Here is a 19,166-nt window from a genome sequence, read left to right as displayed (position 1 = left end):
ATAAAATCTGGAATTTAAAGCTAGTCTAATGATGGCCATGAAACCATTGTCGATTGTTGTAAAAACCCATCTGGTTCACTAATGTCCTTTAGGGAAGGAAATCTGCTGTCCTTACCTGGTCTGGCCTACATGTGACTCCAGATCTACAGCAATGTGGTTGACTCTTACATGCCCTCGAAATGGCCTAGCAAGGCACTCAGTTCAAGGGCAATTAGGGATGGGCAATAAATGCTGGCCTGGCCTGCAACGCCCACATCCCATGAAAGAATTTTTAAAAAATCACCTTTGACCACCAATTCATCAGGCAGTTGTCTGCACAGAATGCCCTCAAGGCCCTTCGGGATAAGGAGATGATGGATCCTGTCGGATGGTTCCTGAGCAGACTGCCAAAGTCAGGATGGAACTTTCAAACAAACACCAAGACCTGGTTTGGATGGTAGTGAGAAGGGCCCTCCCCGTCAGATCCTTCCTGCATGCCCAGAGTCTCACCTGCTCCGCACGCTGCCCTCGAGGTGGCTGCAGTGGGGAAGAGACAGTTGCCTACCTCCTTCTGGAATGTGTCTTTGCATAGCAGGTGTGGAAAGAGATGCAGTGGTTTTTGTCGAGGTTCATCCCAAGCAGCTCTGTAACACAGGAGTCTGTGCTCTACGGGCTGTTTTCAGGGATGCACACTGGGATAAACATCAACTGCTGCTGGAGGACTATCAATTCAGTGAAGGACGTTCTTTGGTCTGCCCGAACCTTGCTGGTCTTCCGGCACAAACAGTTGTCCACGACCGAGTGTTGCAGACTGACACATTCCAAGGTCCAAGACTACGTGCTAAGGGGCGTACTAAAGCTTGGGGCAGCCACTGCAAAGGCTCAATGGGGAAAGACCACTGTGTAAGGTCCTCCCGCCATAGTGCACTGAGGGGCTGGACACATGGGAAACCCCTCGGGGTGTATACACCAAAGATGGGTTTGCTGTAAAATGCACATGGCATACAAAATGGAATGGAAAGAGGCAACTTACTCCTGTATTGAAGAAAACTGATTTCCTTTGCAATTTTTGTCAACTTGGTACTGTTTTGAACTGCTTTGTAATGTATTTTTTTACAGATTTTTATGAATAAAGTATCTTTTTGGGGGAAAAAAATAGCATCCTTTATGAGATTATCTTTCCCGACACAGAGGTTAAACACTGGCCTATATAACTCAAAATTCACTTTTGAATAAGGGGACAATGTGTTTCCCCATTCCTTCAACATTACCCCAGATCTCAATGAGCTATTGAAAAATCTTTGGGGTATCACACAAGAGCTCAATACTCTAGAATAAATTACATCTCACTGTGTTGTTTTTTCTTCCTTGAGCTCTTTTAATTTAGCCTGCACCTTTCTATTTGTTATCAGGAAACAAGTTGGTTTCAGACTCATCGACTGGACAAAGGATAGATCCAATTAGTAAACCAACAGATAACATGGGTTCTGATGATCTACATAGGGAGTGACGATCCTGGCATAAGAGGGCTACTGTGAAATATATTTTAATAATCTTTTCTTTCAGGTTCCAGACCACAATCTTGGTTTAGACCCCCAGGTGGGTCCCATTTCCATCTTTTGGGTTTCATCAGACATACTCCTGCAAACTATTATTGGTATATACATTGTGTGAATATTTATAGTCCCACAGTGATATATGAGATGGATATCTTCTTGTTTTACAAGAAACTTGATCACCCTATATAAACCTATTCATTGCTGGAACCTTTGCAAATTCACTTAACGTGTTCTGCATTTCCTCTGAAATGCGGATATTGTACTGAAATCAAGGTTACAATTTACAGTTTATGTTATAATGACATATAGAGATGGTTTTCATGTATATTTTTATATTTTGAATCATTCATTCTGTTAATTATTTCACATAGCTCCATGAACAATTTTATAACACTAATATTTAGTGATCTAACAATCCAAACGTTTCCACCTTGTAGCCAAAGAGCTGTGAGTGGGTAACAAACTGCTGTTCCTTAATGAACTATGCAATAATATTGTTTTTATTCCATAGGGCGAAAGACCAAATATGAACTGATTTCTTTGTTCAATCGCTGCTTTAAACAAGAATGAAAAGGCACTTTATAAATTTATGGTATAAAATAACACAACCTTATTCGTTTTTAACTGTTTTATATAACAGCTTTGTAGGAGAGTTACAAGACATTTGTACAATGGGAACAGGGAAGTTACATTATATCGACAAACAGATGAAAATTTGCTTTGTAACCTGAACCCTTCTTTTGTGTAAAAACACTCCATCTCCTGCCTATCTAGTAATGCACATTCAAGATTAGCTGGAACAGACCTTCGAGAAATCCAAAATAATTGTTCAAAGAAGGGAGCAATGGATAGGAAAATGACCCCGGGCAAATTGGGTTTGAATACATAGAGAAAACGGTGAAGCAATTAGATTTTTTTTTTAAAGTTTAGGGGACTCGTAATCCAAGAAAAGTGCAAAAAAAACCTTGAGCAGGTGGATATATGGAATATACCGCCACCTAGTGATAATTACCGGCATTAGTGACTAAATATCATTTACAATCATTTTAAAATAAACAGGGAAATTAGCTCATGAGCATTTTGCATATAAACATTTTATATCCTGCACAAATGCTTATTTTATCATAGATAGTCCGTTATAATATTATAGCGTACAAAATGAATTCTACTGACAGCTTTTTAAAATTGTCATGGAACAGAACTGACAGCTTTTTAAAATTGTCATGGAACAGAAATTATATATATATAATTTTGAATTTAGGTGAGTCAGAAAAGCATTTTTATAAAATAAATACATCTTACTTTATTTTCTATCCGTCAAACAAATTATTACATCCCAGTACCCATTCTATCAACACATATGTATGTAATTATATAAGAAATGAACTTTTTGTAACTTGTCTTTAAATTTCAGTGTAGAAATCAGTGCAGTTTGTTGTTGCTGATCAGCCATTGTTGACCGTGGTTATTGACAGCCAGCTCACAGGGTTACCTTGGATATACCAGCCTGCGTTCAAGCTTTATCTCTTTCCGAAGGCTGAGACTTTATTACTTGCCCAGCTGGCGGGAACTCTCCCGCTTCTATAATTAGATCTCTAGCAACTTCAACCGTGGGAATAGAACAAAAAATATACCACAAGCCGCTAATAGATTTCACCAGTGCGACGTACTGTCTGGGGGAAGATGGTGTCGTTTGCAGTTCGCACACCTGCTGCCCTTTACAGCTTGGAAATCGTTGAATACCGTTATGGCAAAGTTTATTGTTCAGACTTGAATTGATTTTAAGTAACAGTGCGCACACCAAGATATGTCGAAGGGAGTTTTTCCCAATGAAATAGGAATTAGCATAAAAATTGACACTAAACTGTCATTATTTATTAGAGCTTGCCTTACATGTCTTATTGTATAGGTCAAGCCAAAAGATTAGATTTGGAGGGGGGAGGGGATGGTTACAGTTTTTCACCAGCTCATACTTAGATAGCACCATTCAACAATTGCCATCTATATTTGTGTGTATATATTTAATAAAATTCCATCTGGTGCGCTGTTTGAAATACAGTTTTATAAACATTGCCTCGACTGATTTATGGAATACAGAAAAGAACTGATTTTAAAACTCTACAGGCACGTAAATTGTCATTTCATTGCCAAAATATGAGCAAATTGTGAACAAAGCACGCTCGGCTTTTATATTTGTGAAGATTTATTTATGCATCAAGGTAGTAGTTATAATAATGGTCCTCCTTTTCCTGTTCCATTCCAGAATGGGGCAGACAGAATCCAGAACTAATATAGTGGAAAGATTGGTGTAGTTGAATCTATTAAGGTTGAATATAATTCATTTTTTAAAAATACGCACAGGCAGCCAAAAATTAAGTAAGTACAATTCAGACTGTTACTTTTAAGGATTTGGAGAGTTCAAATAAGAATTTCCCGACTGCGTGTCCGCAACAAACTGCGGACGTGACCATTGCCCGAGGGCACTAAATGACACATTATCATGAACCGGCTTTAAATAATACCAGGGAAAGTGCAGTCAGGAGGGTGTGTTATGCCAGGAGTGATGTGCTTGTGATAGACTGCTCTCCTGACACGGTGTTTGAGGGATGTGCCAGCCTGGTGCTTTATGGGTGTGCAGTGGATCAAACTCTCAAATAAACTCCTGCCAGAAATGCCTCGTCTATCAAATGTTTTAAAAATCCATCGGTGGTCCGGGTAATTGTGTGGTATTTCACCTTAAAACCTGTTTAATTCACCTCACGATCTTTAAATTATTTCTTGCCGGAAACAGCTTAGTAAATGCTTTGGACTTAAATTTCTGTGCCGCAATCTCACTGCTGTTAGGTGTATTCACACGGTTCTGCACTGTGGAGAGGGGATCTGTGTGTATGATTACGATCAGAGCCCTTGTCTGAGCTCAGCTCCTGTCTGGACTTTGTCACCAGGCGGCATCCGGCCGCATGGAGAGCGCGTTGGCTTCGTGTGTTCAACCTACCGCCGGGAGCCGCTCCGGCTTCCGCTGGGTCCTAACGCCAAATGATATCGAGCATGCATGAACTTTATCAAGCCCAAGTGTTGTACCGTTTCCGATCTGGCACTGGGAGCGTATGACAGCCCTTACAATTTTACATTTATGATTCGGTACAAAATCGCAATTTACAAATTTACAACGGTCACCTCTCCAGGAAACCAAGTAAGCTTGGCGCAAATGCCCTGTGTACTTTTTCTTTCAGGTAACTAGGATATTAAATGAAATACTTCGGAATTGCAGCTTATTTGGCTAAGAATGTGATATAGGAGTTGCTTTAAATATGATCTCTCAAATTGAACTGGTAATCACAATGATGTGAAAAAGGAGAAACAGTGCAACACAATTGTAGTTTTACTATAATGTAGTTATCCTATAGTTTAATTCCCTCCAAATTGGCTGTTCTTAAGGACATATTAAAGCTTTGCACCATTGTAAAATCTGCAGTGTATTGCTTCACTTACACTGCAGCTACCCATCTCAGATTGATATATTTCAAATGTGCAGTTGACAGACGAATGTTTTATTTTTGACTGTACATTGCTTCAGGTAACTCTGACATCAATGGCAAAGAAGATCAAGGGATCTATACATGGACACATGCCCAATTCTACTCTCCAGCCAGCTAATGTTTAAAGATGTGAACATATGGGCAGGAGTACCCATCTTATCCTAAAATTAAAAACATTGTGAAATTGGTTTACAAAGGCCCCAGGAATCCTCATAGGCTACCTGGGCACTTTTAAAATATAACTTTTCACTGACAGGAGTTATGCTGTGCCTCCTGTAAACTCCCAGTGCTGTGAGACTACCTCCTTCCAAGGGTTTCACCCCAGCTGGCTTTAGTGCACTCAGGAATCAGATTGGGATCAGACTCCTGAGTTACACCGCCAGTTGCATGTCAGTGGATTTCGCAGTGATGTGAAGGTATCAGTTTAACTGTACCCGTACTGACCTTAAACCAACCTTAGGTTTGATTTGGGTACCTCCAGGAAGTACTCTCATGATGCTTTGGTTTCATACTGACTGCAACCTAGGTAAAGCAAGTTTTTACATTTAAAAGAAGTTTCTGGTTGTCTGTTACACCACCTTTAAGTTTTTACTGTTAGTAAAAGAGATTTTTGCTAACATTAAAAATTACTCAATTTTTCCTTAGTTTGACAATGGTGTAGAGTTGGCAGTTTAAATATATGCTGCCAGCTTACATCTTTCTAAAACAGTCACCACTATTAAATTAATGTAGTATATCTGAATTATCAAGGCAGCATAAATATTTTGGAAAGTGTTATCTGTAGACTTCACCTGAGACACCAGGCTTATCTGAAAACTATTCTGTGTATGCCAAAAATCCTACAAGGGTGGAAGATAATGCCATAGTTTCTATAAATGAATATTTTATGAATTGTGTAAATTGCTTGATTGTACTGATCTATCCCTTTAATTTCTCTGTGTTGAAATTTGGGACTATTGGAATATGAATAACTTTCAGGCCTTAGCTTATGCACATTATGTAGACTTTCTTCTTTTCTGAATTTCCAAAGAAAAATTTGTTTTTGAGACAACCTGATTGTTGTAATACATGCAGATTTCCCCATCAGCATGTCAATCCTTTGGGTTATGGCTTGTTAAGTTTCAGCCACTCAGACATGAGAGCATTCCTGAATGTAGTTGAACTACAGACCACTTGTATCATTCATGTATGGGTAGATAATTAGCAATTTGATGGGCCACCATAAATCAGTCAAGTAATGCGGGACAAAACTGTACACATAAGTAATAGACCCGTTCAGATGGAAGCATGTACACAAGAGAAGCAAACTTCAGATGGTTCAGCTTAAGATTTGAAATTATTACTCCGTATGTATCTCAAAAGCAGTGCATGCTGGTGATGGGAAGGTGGGAAGTATTTTCTAGGAATATTTTACAGTGAAGGAAATCTGGGGGAAATTATTTATCTACATTAACAATCCATTAGTGCTTCTTTCTTCACCTCATTTTAGTTTAGATGATTGAATTATTGTATAGTTGTGCGCAAAAGATTAAGTTGGTGTTGTTCAATTTTGGACTGCCAAAATAGAAAAAAAAGTTTATTTATGGTGTAGAACCAGTGGACTAAAATGGAATCATGCAGGAAACATTTGTTCAGTGAGCACATGAATATTGAATAATTGTGATAGCTTAAAGGTTTACCTTGGAGTTAGCTAAGGTAGGACAAAACTCTTGATTTTTATATCTGTGCCAGCAATTAAATCATTAGAGCTCTAGTTCAACTGCACTATTGCACCAGTGTTGAATGAGTGAGGTGTTATTTATATCTCCAGGTTTAGGCCTACTGATGGAAGCAGTGCTCTAGTCAATTCTAAAACCCAGATCATCATTTTGCAAGTAGATTTTTTTATTCATTAATGGGATATGAGCATCGCTGGCAAGGTCAGCATTTACTGCCTATCCCTTATTGCCCTTGAGAAGATATGTGCCATAATTCCACACAGACCATGGTGGTTCCAGTTTCAAAGGAAAGTGAAATGTCCAGCGTGCGCAGTCCACTGCACCCAAACATGCACCCTGAAATCTGTCTATTGGTATATGGCTAAAAGCTGCTTACCAGTATGTATCTACCAACCTGGGGTGTAGGGTCAGACTTGTGCTACAAGTAAATTGACCAGTTTATCTTTAGTTCAAAATATTTTGACTAAAATATTGCATATTAGATCTTGAAACATGTTAGCTCTCTTCCACTAGGCCACTGGGCCAAACTTCCTCTAAGACTCCACCCCTGCCCTAGCCCTGGACTTGCATCTTTCTCTAGTTTCTTTCCTATCTCTCCTCATGCCCTCTCTGAGCTCATCTTGGCTATGAGAGTCACCTCTTGTTCCCTTTACCCTATTCCCACTAAACTGGTGACCACCCAACTTCCCTTCCTGGCTCCCATGTTAGCTGATATTGTTAACTTGATATTCTCAGGTACTGTCCCCTTCTGCTTCAAATATGCTGCCATCACCCCTTTCCTTGGAAAAAAAATCCCTTCATCCCATCTTTGCAAACTATCGTCCCATCTCCAATTTCCCTTTTATCTCTAAAGCTCTTGAATATCTTGTCATCTCCCAAATCCGTGTCCATTTTTCCCAGAACTCCATGTTTGAATCCCTCCAATTAGATTTCTGTCCTTGCCCAAGTACTGAAAGGGCTCTTATCAAAGTCACAAATGGCATTCTGTGTGACAGTGACAAAGATAAAATATCCCTCCTTGTCCTCTTGGCTTAACTGCACCGTCCTCCTCCAATGCTTTTCACTGTCCTCCAGCTGGGTGTGGCTGCACTTGCCTGATTCCATTCTTATCTATCCTGCTGTAGCCAGAGAATAACCTGCAATGCCTTCTCTTCCTGCTCCTACACCATTACCTCTGGTGTACATACAAACATACGAATTAGGAGCAGGAGTAGGCCATTCAGCCCCGTGAGCCTTCTCCGCCATTCAATAAGTTCATGGCTGAACTGATCACATTACCACCTACCCCCGATAATCTTTCACCCCCAAGGATCTATCCTTGGCTCCCATTTATTTCTCATTTACATGCTGCCCCTTGCGACATCATCCAAAATCACAGTGTCAGTTTCCACATGTACTCTGACCACACCCAGCTTTACCTCACCACCACCTCTTGCGACCCCTCCACTGTCTCCAAATTGTCAACATCCAGTATTGGATGAGCAGAATTTTCTTCCAACTAAATATTGAGAAAACTGATGCCATTGTTTTTGGTTTCAGTCAAAAAACTTTGTTCCGTAGCTACTGACTCCACCCCTCTCCCTGGCAGCTGTCTGAGGCTGAACCAGTCTGTTTGCAGCCTTGGTGTCATATCTGATCCCGACCAGATACCAGTGCCATCGCTAAGACTGCCTATTTCCTACTCCGCCCCTGCTTCAGCTCATCTGCTGCTGAAAGCTTCATTCATGCCTCTGTTATCTCTCGACTTAACTATTGCGATGTTCTCCTGGTCACCATCCCATGTTCTACCTCTTAAACTTGAGGTCATTCATAACTCTGCCACCCATGCCCTACTAAGTCCTGTTTATCCATCACCCTGATGCTTGCTGACATACATTAGCTCCTGGTTAAGTAACACATAGGTTGTAAAATTCCTACCCTTGTTTCCAAATCCCTCCATGGCCTCACCCTTCTTTATCGCTGTAACCACCTGCAGCCCCACAACCCTCAGAGATATCTGTGCTCCTCCAATTCTGGCTTCTTGAGCGCTCCTGATTTTAATTGCTGCACCATTGGTGGCTGTGCCTTCAGTTACCAAGGCCCTAACCTCTGGAATTCCCTTCCTAGAATTCTCTGCTTCTCCACTTTTCTTTCCTCCTTTAAGATGCTCCTTAAAAGCAACCTCTTTAATCAAGCTTTTGGTCAACTGCCCTAATATCTCCTTATGTGCCTCAGTGTCAAATCTTGCTTGATAATGTTCCTGTGGAGTGCCTTGGGGTGCTTTACTATGTTAAAGGCAGTATATAAATACAATATGCTGTTGTGTTCTTATTAAATGGAAGCTGGGAATAAAGGAAATGTACTTTTTGGGGATCTGACCACAGGTGGTAAAGGGACAGTGACTGTGAAAGAACATCTTACTTGCTGTTAGTCCAGAATTTATACCAAAACAATATAGATTTGACACTAAACTAATAGTATAATAACACAAATAACACTATGAGGTTCTATGAACATGCGTTCAAATTGGTTTAACTGCTTTACATGTTCAGATTAAAGCCACTAGCATCTATAGTCTCAGACATTGACCCTTATCAGCTTTTCTGGTTGTCTGCTCATGAAATACACAGCAGTACACAATTTTTCCATTCAGTTTGACCCTAAATTGAGCTTTTCAATCCCACATATAGTCCTGCACCAAGATTATTTTCTCCCACCTTTTGGATGTTGTTTGCTGGTGGGATTATTTCACCCATTGCTGTTAAACTCCTTAGTCTGGTTTATCACCTTGGTATTGATTTCTCAAATTCTCTCCTCACTGAGATTCCCACCTCCACATTTCACACACTCCACTTAATCCTCTACTGTGCAAACTCCTACCTATACTCACCACTGTCCTTTCTTAGTTCTATTGGCTCTCTGTGACCTAGTGAATTAAGCTTGAGTTCCTAATTGTTGCCTTTAAAGCCCTTCAAGCTCTCACAGTTTGAGAAATCTTCACCCATGCTATATCCCAGCCTACACCCTCAATTCTTTTGATTCAGGTTTGCTTTTTGTCTTCTGCTCCCTTTAGTACACTGCAGGAAGTTAATGCTTCAGCCCTGGCCACTGATATTCACCGAGAGCATTTTACCTTGCTAACTCTTTTCCTGCCTTCACATCTTTCGAAAAGATAGCAGTCCTCATATCTAAATTTCTTCATTGTTTGATTGCCATCCATAAAATGCTCTGATGTTCATCAACATGAGGCCTATATAAATGAGAATGCTTGTTGGCTGCAATTTCTAAATGCGATCTGAATTTCATTACCAGTAATAGAACAGGGGAGAAATGGAGAAGACATCTTCTGAGTGCAATACATAGTTAAAGTTTTAAATGTGTTTATGGTTTTGCTATACATGACACACAGAGGAAATATTCCTATCATATTTCTGCTAGGGATTACAAATTCATCAGTGGAGATAGGTATGGTAGCACCCCTGCAGCTTGCAAAATCAATGCAAGGTGTAAGATGCAACACAGACATATAGAGTTGAAGGTCCCAGGTTGGATCTCTGATCTGTGCTGTATTAATTGATCTCAGTCTGGTCATCGGTGTCCGTGAGAAGCAGAGGAGAAAAATTGATCAATTTCTGGTTCTGGTCATCATGCGGGACCCTTGCTGGAAAGTACTCAGGTATAGATGTCCAGTGAGGACAAGATTGGATTCAGCTGCAATGCATTGGTTGAATTTCCTGCCAACTCACACTGTCTAGGCTCATGTGTAAAGAATAGCCACTTGTACAAAGTGCCAGAGGGATGCTGATACTTTTGGAACCAGACTCCAGCAAGAGAGTAGCTAAAGTGAATGTTGGTCCTTTGGAGGATGAGACCGGAGAGTTAATAGAAGGGAACACAGAAATGGCGGAGACACTAAATCAGTATTTTGCTTCAGTCTTCACGGTGGAGGACATTAGTACCATCTCAATAGTATCAGGTAATGCAGAGGTTATAGAAAGGGAGGAACTTAGAACAATCATCATCACTGGGGAAAAAGTACTGAGCAAACTATTAGGGTTGAGGGCAGACAAGTCCCCAGGGCCTGATGGCCTACTTCCTAGGGTCTTAAAGGAAGTTTAAGAATATTCCAAAATTCTCTGGATATGGGAAAGATTCCAGTGGATTGGAAAAAAGCTAATGTAATGCCCTTATTTGAAAAGGGAGGGAGGCAGAAAGTAGGAAACTGTAGACCTGTTAGTTTAACATCTGTCATTGGGAAATTATTAGAATCCATTATTAAGGAAGCAATAACAGGACACTTAGAAAGTCAAAACGAAATCCATCAGAGTCAGCATGGTTTTATGAAGGGTAAATCGTGTTTGACTAATTTGCTAGAGTTCTTTGAAGCTGTAACAAGCAAAGTGGATAATGGGGATCCTGTAGATGTAGTTTATCTGGACTTCCAGAAGGCATTTGATAAGGTGCTGCACAAAAGGTTAATACACAAGGTAAGTTTACATGGGGTTAGGGGCAATTTATTAGCTTGGATAGAGGATTGGCTAACCAACAGAAAACAGAGAGTCGGGATAAATGGGTCTTTTTCTGGTTGGCAAGATGTAACTAGTGGGATGCCATAGGGTTCGGTCCTCGGTCCCCAACTATTTACAATCTATATAAATGACTTGGATGCAGGGATAGAAGGTACTATAGCCAAATTTGCAGATGACACTAAAATAGATGGGACAGTAAGTTGCAATAAAGAAATAAGAAATCTACAAATGGATATGGATAGATTAGATAAATGGGCCAAAATTTGGCAGATGGATTTTAACGTGGATAAGTGTGAGGTTATCCATTTTGGTTGGAAGAATAGAAAGGCAAATTATTATCTAACTGGAGAGAAACTTCAGAGTACTTCGGTGCAGAGGGATCTGGGTGTCCTCGTGCATGAATCGCAGAAAACTAGCTTGCAGGTACAGCAGGTGATAAGGAAGGCAAATGGAATTTTGGCATTTATTGCTAAAGGAATAGAGTATAAATGTAGGGAAGTGTTGCTGCAACTGTACAAGGCATTAGTGAGACCGCACCTGGAGTATTGCATACTGTTTTGGTACCCTTACTTGAGAAAGGATGTAGTTGCATTGGAGGCAGTTCAGAGGAGGTTTACTAGATTGATTCCAGTGCTGGGGGGCTTGTCTTATGAAGAGAGATTGAGCAGTTTAGGCCTTTACTCTCTAGAGTTTAGAAGAATGAGAGGAGATCTAACTGAGGTATATAAGGTGATTAAGGGGATTGACAAAGTAGACATAGAGAGGAAGGTTTTGGAATAAGGCATAGCAGATTTAAAACAGAGACGAGGAGAAATTACTTCTCTCAAAGGGTCGTGAATCTGTGGAATTCACTACCCCAGAGTTGCGTTGAATGCCGGGACATTGGGTAAATTTAAGGAGGTGAGAGACAGATTTTTAATTAGAAATGGGCTGAAGGGTTATGGAGAATGGGCAGGAAAGTGGAGTTGAGGCCGAGATGAGATCAGCCATGATCGTATTGAATGGCGGAGCAGGCTCGAGGGGCTGAACTGCCTACTCCTGCTCCTAGTTCTTACATTCTTATGTTCTTATGAGAGATCACCTTCAAAACAAAAGATAGAAAATTGATAAAAAGAATGTATTGATGGTAAGGAAAAATACCTTTTAATTTAAACTTGTATTTTCAGATAAACCACATCATTTAGATTAAACATCCTGATTGTACTTGAACTTGGAATAAATTTAAAACTACATTAAATTACATGAATGACATTAATATTTTCACAATGTGTCTCTGAAATTGTTTTTGTTTCCTCTGCAAAGTAGATACTGAGTATTTCTTCTATATGAAAATTGTTTTTGACAGTTGTTGCATTTTTAGGACAGGATAATTTATTGTATGCACTGTTAACAAAATTCACATTTACTCCAAACATTTTCCAAAGGTATTTACATAAGAGGATATTTGCAGATTGATTTTGATAGTTCAGTAGTACAATATGTCCAGTATATTTAAAAAAGTTACCTCAAGTTACAGTGGCATTTCATTGCACAGTAAACACTAAAACAGTCATGCATGTTACAGAAATAAAATATAGAAATTGAATATATCCTTAAATGAAACAAATGCAACATTTTAGTGTGTTTATGTTGTCCTACTTCAGAGGCTTTAATCTACTGAGTAATCTTTGTGAAAATAGTTTTTTGACAGTTGTTACATGTTGGCCATTGACAATTTTGTCTGTTCTTTTCACTGTACGCATTCACCAGTATCGTCACAGGACTTTCATTTGGTAGTGTAAAAGCACAGAGATTGTAACTGAAGTCTTGTTTCACCTACTAAGGTCTACTACTTTCCTTAACAAATATATAAGCTGTACAGTGTTGGCATTTTTTTTTACCACAGATCCATGAAAAGACTCAACAGGTATTTGTGTTCATAGTTATCTCTAGCATGAAACAATGCAGCATCAGTGATATGCCAGGTTACTATTAGCAACCTATAACCTGTGTGGCCGGATGTGTGTGTGAGAAAGAGAGCTAGCTTCGTTCAGGAAGTTCATAATACAGGCAGTTTAAGGTAGTGAAAAAGGAACCTTGACAATTCCTAAAGTCTGCGTACTTCGAAAGTATCTATTGGATTTCATTAAAAATTTAATATATGGTACTTAAAATATATATAAAAATCGCTATAGTTCATTGAAAATTGAGATCCAATATTTAATAGTTTCAGATGGAAACTCAGATCATAGTATACACCGTGTCTGAAATATAGCTTGATGACTGTGAGATATATCCCATGAAATCCTGACAGGCATTAGGACCAAGAAGCTATCTTTCCTTCGGGAGGACTAACTCGTGTGTCAGAAACGCGCTTTCCAACATTCTCCGAGTGACTGGCAACATGCCGACTGCAAAGGGTTCGCTTCTTTCTCACGACCTTTCAGGTTTCTGATGTCATCTGGGAGCTATTCATTTCCTGCCAGAAGCTTTGCCTGCAAACCACCTTGGCCGCAGTGAAGCCCAAGGCTTGGTACAAACTCAACTAAATCATAAGCTGCTGTCCGAATACAATAAAAGCAGAAATAGATTGCACCATATGGTAGCACTTAGCGCCAAGAGAGAAGCAAGGCTACACTTCATATGTGCAAGGAGTGTGGGAAAAGTTAATTGCCTTTAATGACATCCTTCAACCAACTTATGATGTCCAATTTAACCATATGGTTGCAACACTGACCAAACTATTAAAAAGTCAAGTCTTGTTTACCTGCCAATCGAAAAATTCTGTGATCTTGTCTCGCGGAGTTGTCAGGCTCCCAGGAACATTCAGCGCATCGAGCCTGCCTCGCCATTCAATATGATCATGTCTGATCATCCACTTCAATGCCTTTTTCCCACACTATCCTCATATCCTCGTATGTTTTATTAACTTTTATTTCGCTAATTCTTTGTCGTTATTAGTCTTAAGTTACCTAAGATGCATTTAACAAGACGTAAGCAAGTTCAGAGCTTTTTTAAAAATTGTAATATTGTAAAACGTTATTGGGGCTAGTTCAAAGTTCCAAGCTCTTCAGCAAAAGGAAGCATCACAGACCACGTGTGCATTTGTTCAGAGAGCTGTAAAGGTCACCCAAAAAACTTTTGAATCAACATGTTTTACTGCAGTCTGCATGCCCTAACACCACCGTATGTAATGATCCCGCGAATTTCCTGATTTAAAACCAGTCCATGCGTAATCAGGTATTATGTTTAACATAATACGCTTCAGTGTAATAACTGCGCACTCCCTGGGAGCTGTAACACAATGGGACATTTCTTCTTTAAAGTGATTGTTCTTTCTCTGATCGGCGATTTTTTTGTCCACCAGGAGCCTGAAATAGCTCTGCACCTTTACCACAATGATGAGATCAAGTCTTTCTGGAATAACATGATTAAGTATCGGGTTGATTTGCCCGCATAGTTTATATTGTATTGTTGGCTAAACCACATGAATAGCGCATTAAACACCTGGGGCTCTTAGAGAGATTAGCCTGTTTTTGTAACTTTCACACAAAACAAACTTTTTTTTAAAAAAAATGCGAGTTTCAACCAACTGCAAATGCTAATAAGTCTTACTCGCATTTTTCTCTCTTTGTCTCGTTTCTCCTTGTCCCCACCACCTGGGTATACGATCAACCACCTGCGTTACCAGACAAAATACAACAAGTTTTGTGGTAGGAACTCTACGAATTCCCTACAGAATTTGTGGCTGTTTAAAACTGCCTTTTCTGGCCGATGCTTGTACGAGGCGAAACCCGATACCGAGAACAGGTTTGTCGACATCTGATCGTAGAGTTTAAGATCACTAAGATCTCACATAATTAGGGGCACTTTTTCCTATTCCTCAACAATAGGTGAAATCAGGCGCCAAATTTAAAATCTGAAGAGGTTCTAGGCCGGTGTTTGGAGGAGAAAAGGCATTTAACTTTCTTCAATTCTGATGGTGTATTGCAGACACAACGTGATCTGAAGGTGGCCTTAACTCCACTTCCCTGCCTGCCCCCATAACCCTTATATTCAAGGCTGAGTTAGACAGATTCTTGATCTACAAGGGAGTAAAGGGTGATGGGGGGGCAGACAAGAAAGTGGAGTTAAAGTCACAATCTGATTCGCTATGATCTCATTGAATGGCGGTGCAGGCTTCCAGGATCCAAATGGCCTACACCTGTTCCTTATGTTCTTATACATGATCTCACTAAAAACCAAAGATTCATATCCTTTGTCCCATTACCACTCCCTTTGGCCCTGCACCACCAACCCTTTTGCCATTTCATCTCTCCTGTCTACCCTAACACAAACCTGCTCTTTTGTTCTCTTTCCGACCCTCCCCCCTTTCACTTGCTTAAAATCTATTACATCTCTAACTTTTCCCAGTTCTGATGAAAGGTCACAGACCTGAGACGTTAACCCTTGTTTCTCTCTCCACAGATGCTGCCAGACCTGCTGAGTTTCTATGTTTATTTCAGATTTCCAGCATCTGCAGTAAGATTGCTGGGTTTGCTTGGACCAAAGTAAGATTGCTGGGTTTACTTGTCCCCCGACCCCCACCGCCACCCCCACCCCCAGCTTTCGCCACGCCACTCACAGCCCCTCCTTATGCGCTTGTTTTCTGCTCATAGAAAGGCAAACAGAGAAATATATAAATGTTAGTTTTCTTTTTATTTCAAATATAAATCTTCCAAAAAAGGAAGGAACTTTTAAGAGCATTCAGTTTATCTTTGGCGTTTCATCACATCATAGAAAAATGAACATCTTGATAAGACAAATGCAATCCGATATGAACATCCTAACTATATACAAATATAGTGCATAATATTGACATTGCGAGACAATTCTATACACCAAATGGGCTTGAAAAAGAAAGTCCTTCAAAAAAAAGTTTCCAGTCACTTGTTTTACGCGAAATGGCCCAGTTACCAAGGTCTCCAGACGGAATCTGAGGAATCTGATGGTACACCCACACTGACCGGACTGACAGCAGTAGTGGCAGCCGAGAGTGGCAGCGGGAAGCCGGGTACCGGGGTAATGCCAGGCTGTTGTATGGGGGACCTGCTGGCCGGGGAGATGGCGGAGGGCAATGAGGTCACATTCGTATTGGCATACAAAGGAATGATAGGTCCTGCCGTTAGCTGCCCATTGGGTCCAAAAGCTGTGTTAGGAATGAGGAACGCAAACTGGCCGTCTGATGCTGGCACAAGCTGGAACCCGCCGTAGACTTTGGTGGCAGCGGCAACCGCAGCTGCGGGTATTGTGTCAGCAGCACCCAGTTTGCAAGGCAGGTTGACTCCGTTGAGGGGCATGCCGCTGCCGCCTGACCCCGGTAGCTGGACGTGCAAGGGCTGTCCAAAAGCAGCGTGGGATCCGCCGGTCACAGCTGGGCTGGGGGGCGGTTGGGAGTAATTCATGGCGTTGATCTGAGACATGCAGTTTGCCAAATGACTGAGGAGTCTGGTCCGGACTTCAGTGTTAACCCCTTCGCAGGTGGACAAGAATCGGGTCACTTCGTTCATACACTCGCTGAAACCGGCTCGGTATTTGCCCAGAACTGTTGGGTCTGTACTCAAAGCAGCTAAAATGTAAGAAAAAAGTAAATGAATCATCCCATTTGATTGCAATATATCCAAGTTTCAGTCATTAATTGATAAGACAGTTTGCTCTACTCATATTATTCACATTATAGAATTACCAAATACTGATTAATCACACAACTATTTAAAGGACTAGAAGTATTTGGCTTTACTTGTGTGTCCCACTTAAAACCAATTGAGAAGTAAACGTTCTGAAAATGATTTCCACGTATTTAGCACAGGGCCATTTACTTTTGAGGAGTGAGTACAGAAACAGTCGCCAAGTTTGAATCTAAAAATAATCCAGACCCGTGGGAAGCCCTAACTTTCGCCAAGTCAGTAAAATGTTACCGAATACCAGCGAGACCGCAGACGGAAGTTCAGAAGACAACAATAAATTGTGAATTAAACACTTACCAGTCATTTGGGCTCGCTGCAGATTTCGGAGATGTTTCACTGTCATTTCCAGGATGTCAGCCTTTTCTAACTTGGAATGTCTCGAACTCTGTAGGAATATATTTCGTATAAACGAGGGGAAGTGACACGCACATTCACTACCTTGTGGCACCGCACATAAAGTAAAAACATATGATGAGATACTTACATCTTTCTTCAGCGCATCCAGGATCAGTGTTTTAAGTTGGCTTAAACTTTCATTTATTCGAGCCCGGCGCCTCTTCTCCATAATTGGTTTGGATGACTGAAAAAAGAAGGGCGTTTCATTAAGTAACAGGAACATAAACGTGTCTTTGATGTTATATATGATTTCTACAACAAATAGATACGACAGTGGGCAAAATATTTACCTTCCGAGTTTCAGAAGCAGTTTTAGGCTTATCTGGTGTAGCGTTTACACTGGCTGGGGTAGCAGCCACAGGGGAAGAGGACGATTTCTCCATTATATCTGCCGGCATTTTCTTATACAAAATTCCAGTGGAATGCTTTAAACGATTCCTTGCGATCTGTAACTTTTTTATGTTTTGTCTTCTTTCCGCGTCTTGCAACCTGCGAGTTTATTTCCAAGCCAGCCGGGGCACTTTTATTTTATTTGTCTCTATATATATATTGCTTTGGTTGTGTTATTATCAGTGATGTGAATGCAAATCGCCACTGTGTAAAGATCAGCTCTGGCCGCCTGTATTTATATCTGGGATTGCACGCGAACGGCTCGTGTGAAACTTCTCAAAGTTTCTTTCCCACACTAACTTGTGACCAATCAGAACGCGGCACACACGAGCCCGTCCCCGGGGCGCGACGCTTCAGCTCGTGGTGGACGGCGCGCCACGATTGGTTGCAAGGCGACAGGGCGAGTGGCCAATAAACGTGTTGCACTCGAGCGGGCGAACTGTCAATCAAAGTAGGGGATGGGGGTGGGGGAAGGGGATCCGCGGGCTGGAGGCGGTTTGACGTCTGTCGGCATGCGAGCACCATTATCAGGTGGGAGCACGTGCCAGGCGCTTCCTTGTTGGGGGAGGCAGGATGAGGGCAATAGCAGCTGTGCAAAAGCCTGGGAAAACCACTCCCCCCCGGCACCAGGAGAAGGCTACTTGCCCGTGGGCCGCAGGCACGCTAGCAAGAGCATGCAATACCAGGAGCTGCCGAAGGATGGCCCTCATGAGCCACAGTCTGCACTGATTGGAGGGGGCGGGGCGATAGTGGTGGGGGAGGGGTGTTGTTGCTTTGCATTGCTCGTGCAACCGGTGACCCCCTCGACGCGTGGCAGGCGACCAAGCAGGGGCATGATGCACCAGAAGCTGGGATCACATTCTGCAGCCGGCCAACAAGTTGCAGCTACCGTCCGCGTACAGCAATGCTATCGGTCGGGAGAAGCGTGTCGCCAGGCTTAGCTCCCCGCACATAAAGACTGATGTTGAGCTGCCTGCCTCGGGGATTGGGCTGTGTGGGAGTGGGGATATGGCGGGGGGCGGTTAACCCATTCAAACTGCAGTGAAGTCCCCGGTCGTGCGGAACTACTGCGGAAGTCTGCAGTAGTCAACATTTTTGCGTTTATTGCACGGGTAATAAAGCTAACATTCTCGGAAGACGCCGGAGCCTGTAGTGTCTGCATTTAGTTATGGATTATCTTCATATCTGCGCAACTCTTCATGACATGCATTGATTACTGATCCGTGTCTGCAGTTTACATGTTGTCATTGGCCCAGGGGAATAATTGCCTCGTTTAGGCAAAATTTCCTCGGGTTGCCGGTATATAAATAAAAACAATTGGCCGTCATTATGATGCATTTATATTTTGCGAATGTATTCCCCACGCCCCCGC

At 41.4% G+C, this 19,166-nt stretch overlaps 1 protein-coding gene across 1 annotated transcript; it reads right to left on the bottom strand.

The window, feature by feature from the left end:
• Positions 1–16,024: 16,024 nt before the first annotated feature.
• On the bottom strand, positions 16,025–18,055 carry her6 (hairy-related 6). Its single transcript, XM_068041484.1, has 4 exons — positions 17,695–18,055; positions 17,493–17,588; positions 17,306–17,393; positions 16,025–16,890 (listed from the first exon to the last, which is right to left on the bottom strand). Exons 1-4 carry the CDS (start codon positions 17,800–17,802, stop codon positions 16,235–16,237), a joined length of 948 nt encoding a protein of 315 aa, XP_067897585.1. The 5' UTR covers positions 17,803–18,055; the 3' UTR covers positions 16,025–16,234.
• Positions 18,056–19,166: the final 1,111 nt, after the last annotated feature.

The sequence above is a fragment of the Heterodontus francisci genome, chromosome 11 (assembly GCF_036365525.1).
Source record: "Heterodontus francisci isolate sHetFra1 chromosome 11, sHetFra1.hap1, whole genome shotgun sequence".
NCBI classification, from domain to species: domain Eukaryota; kingdom Metazoa; phylum Chordata; class Chondrichthyes; order Heterodontiformes; family Heterodontidae; genus Heterodontus; species Heterodontus francisci.
This window is presented reverse-complemented; position numbering and strand designations above follow the sequence as displayed.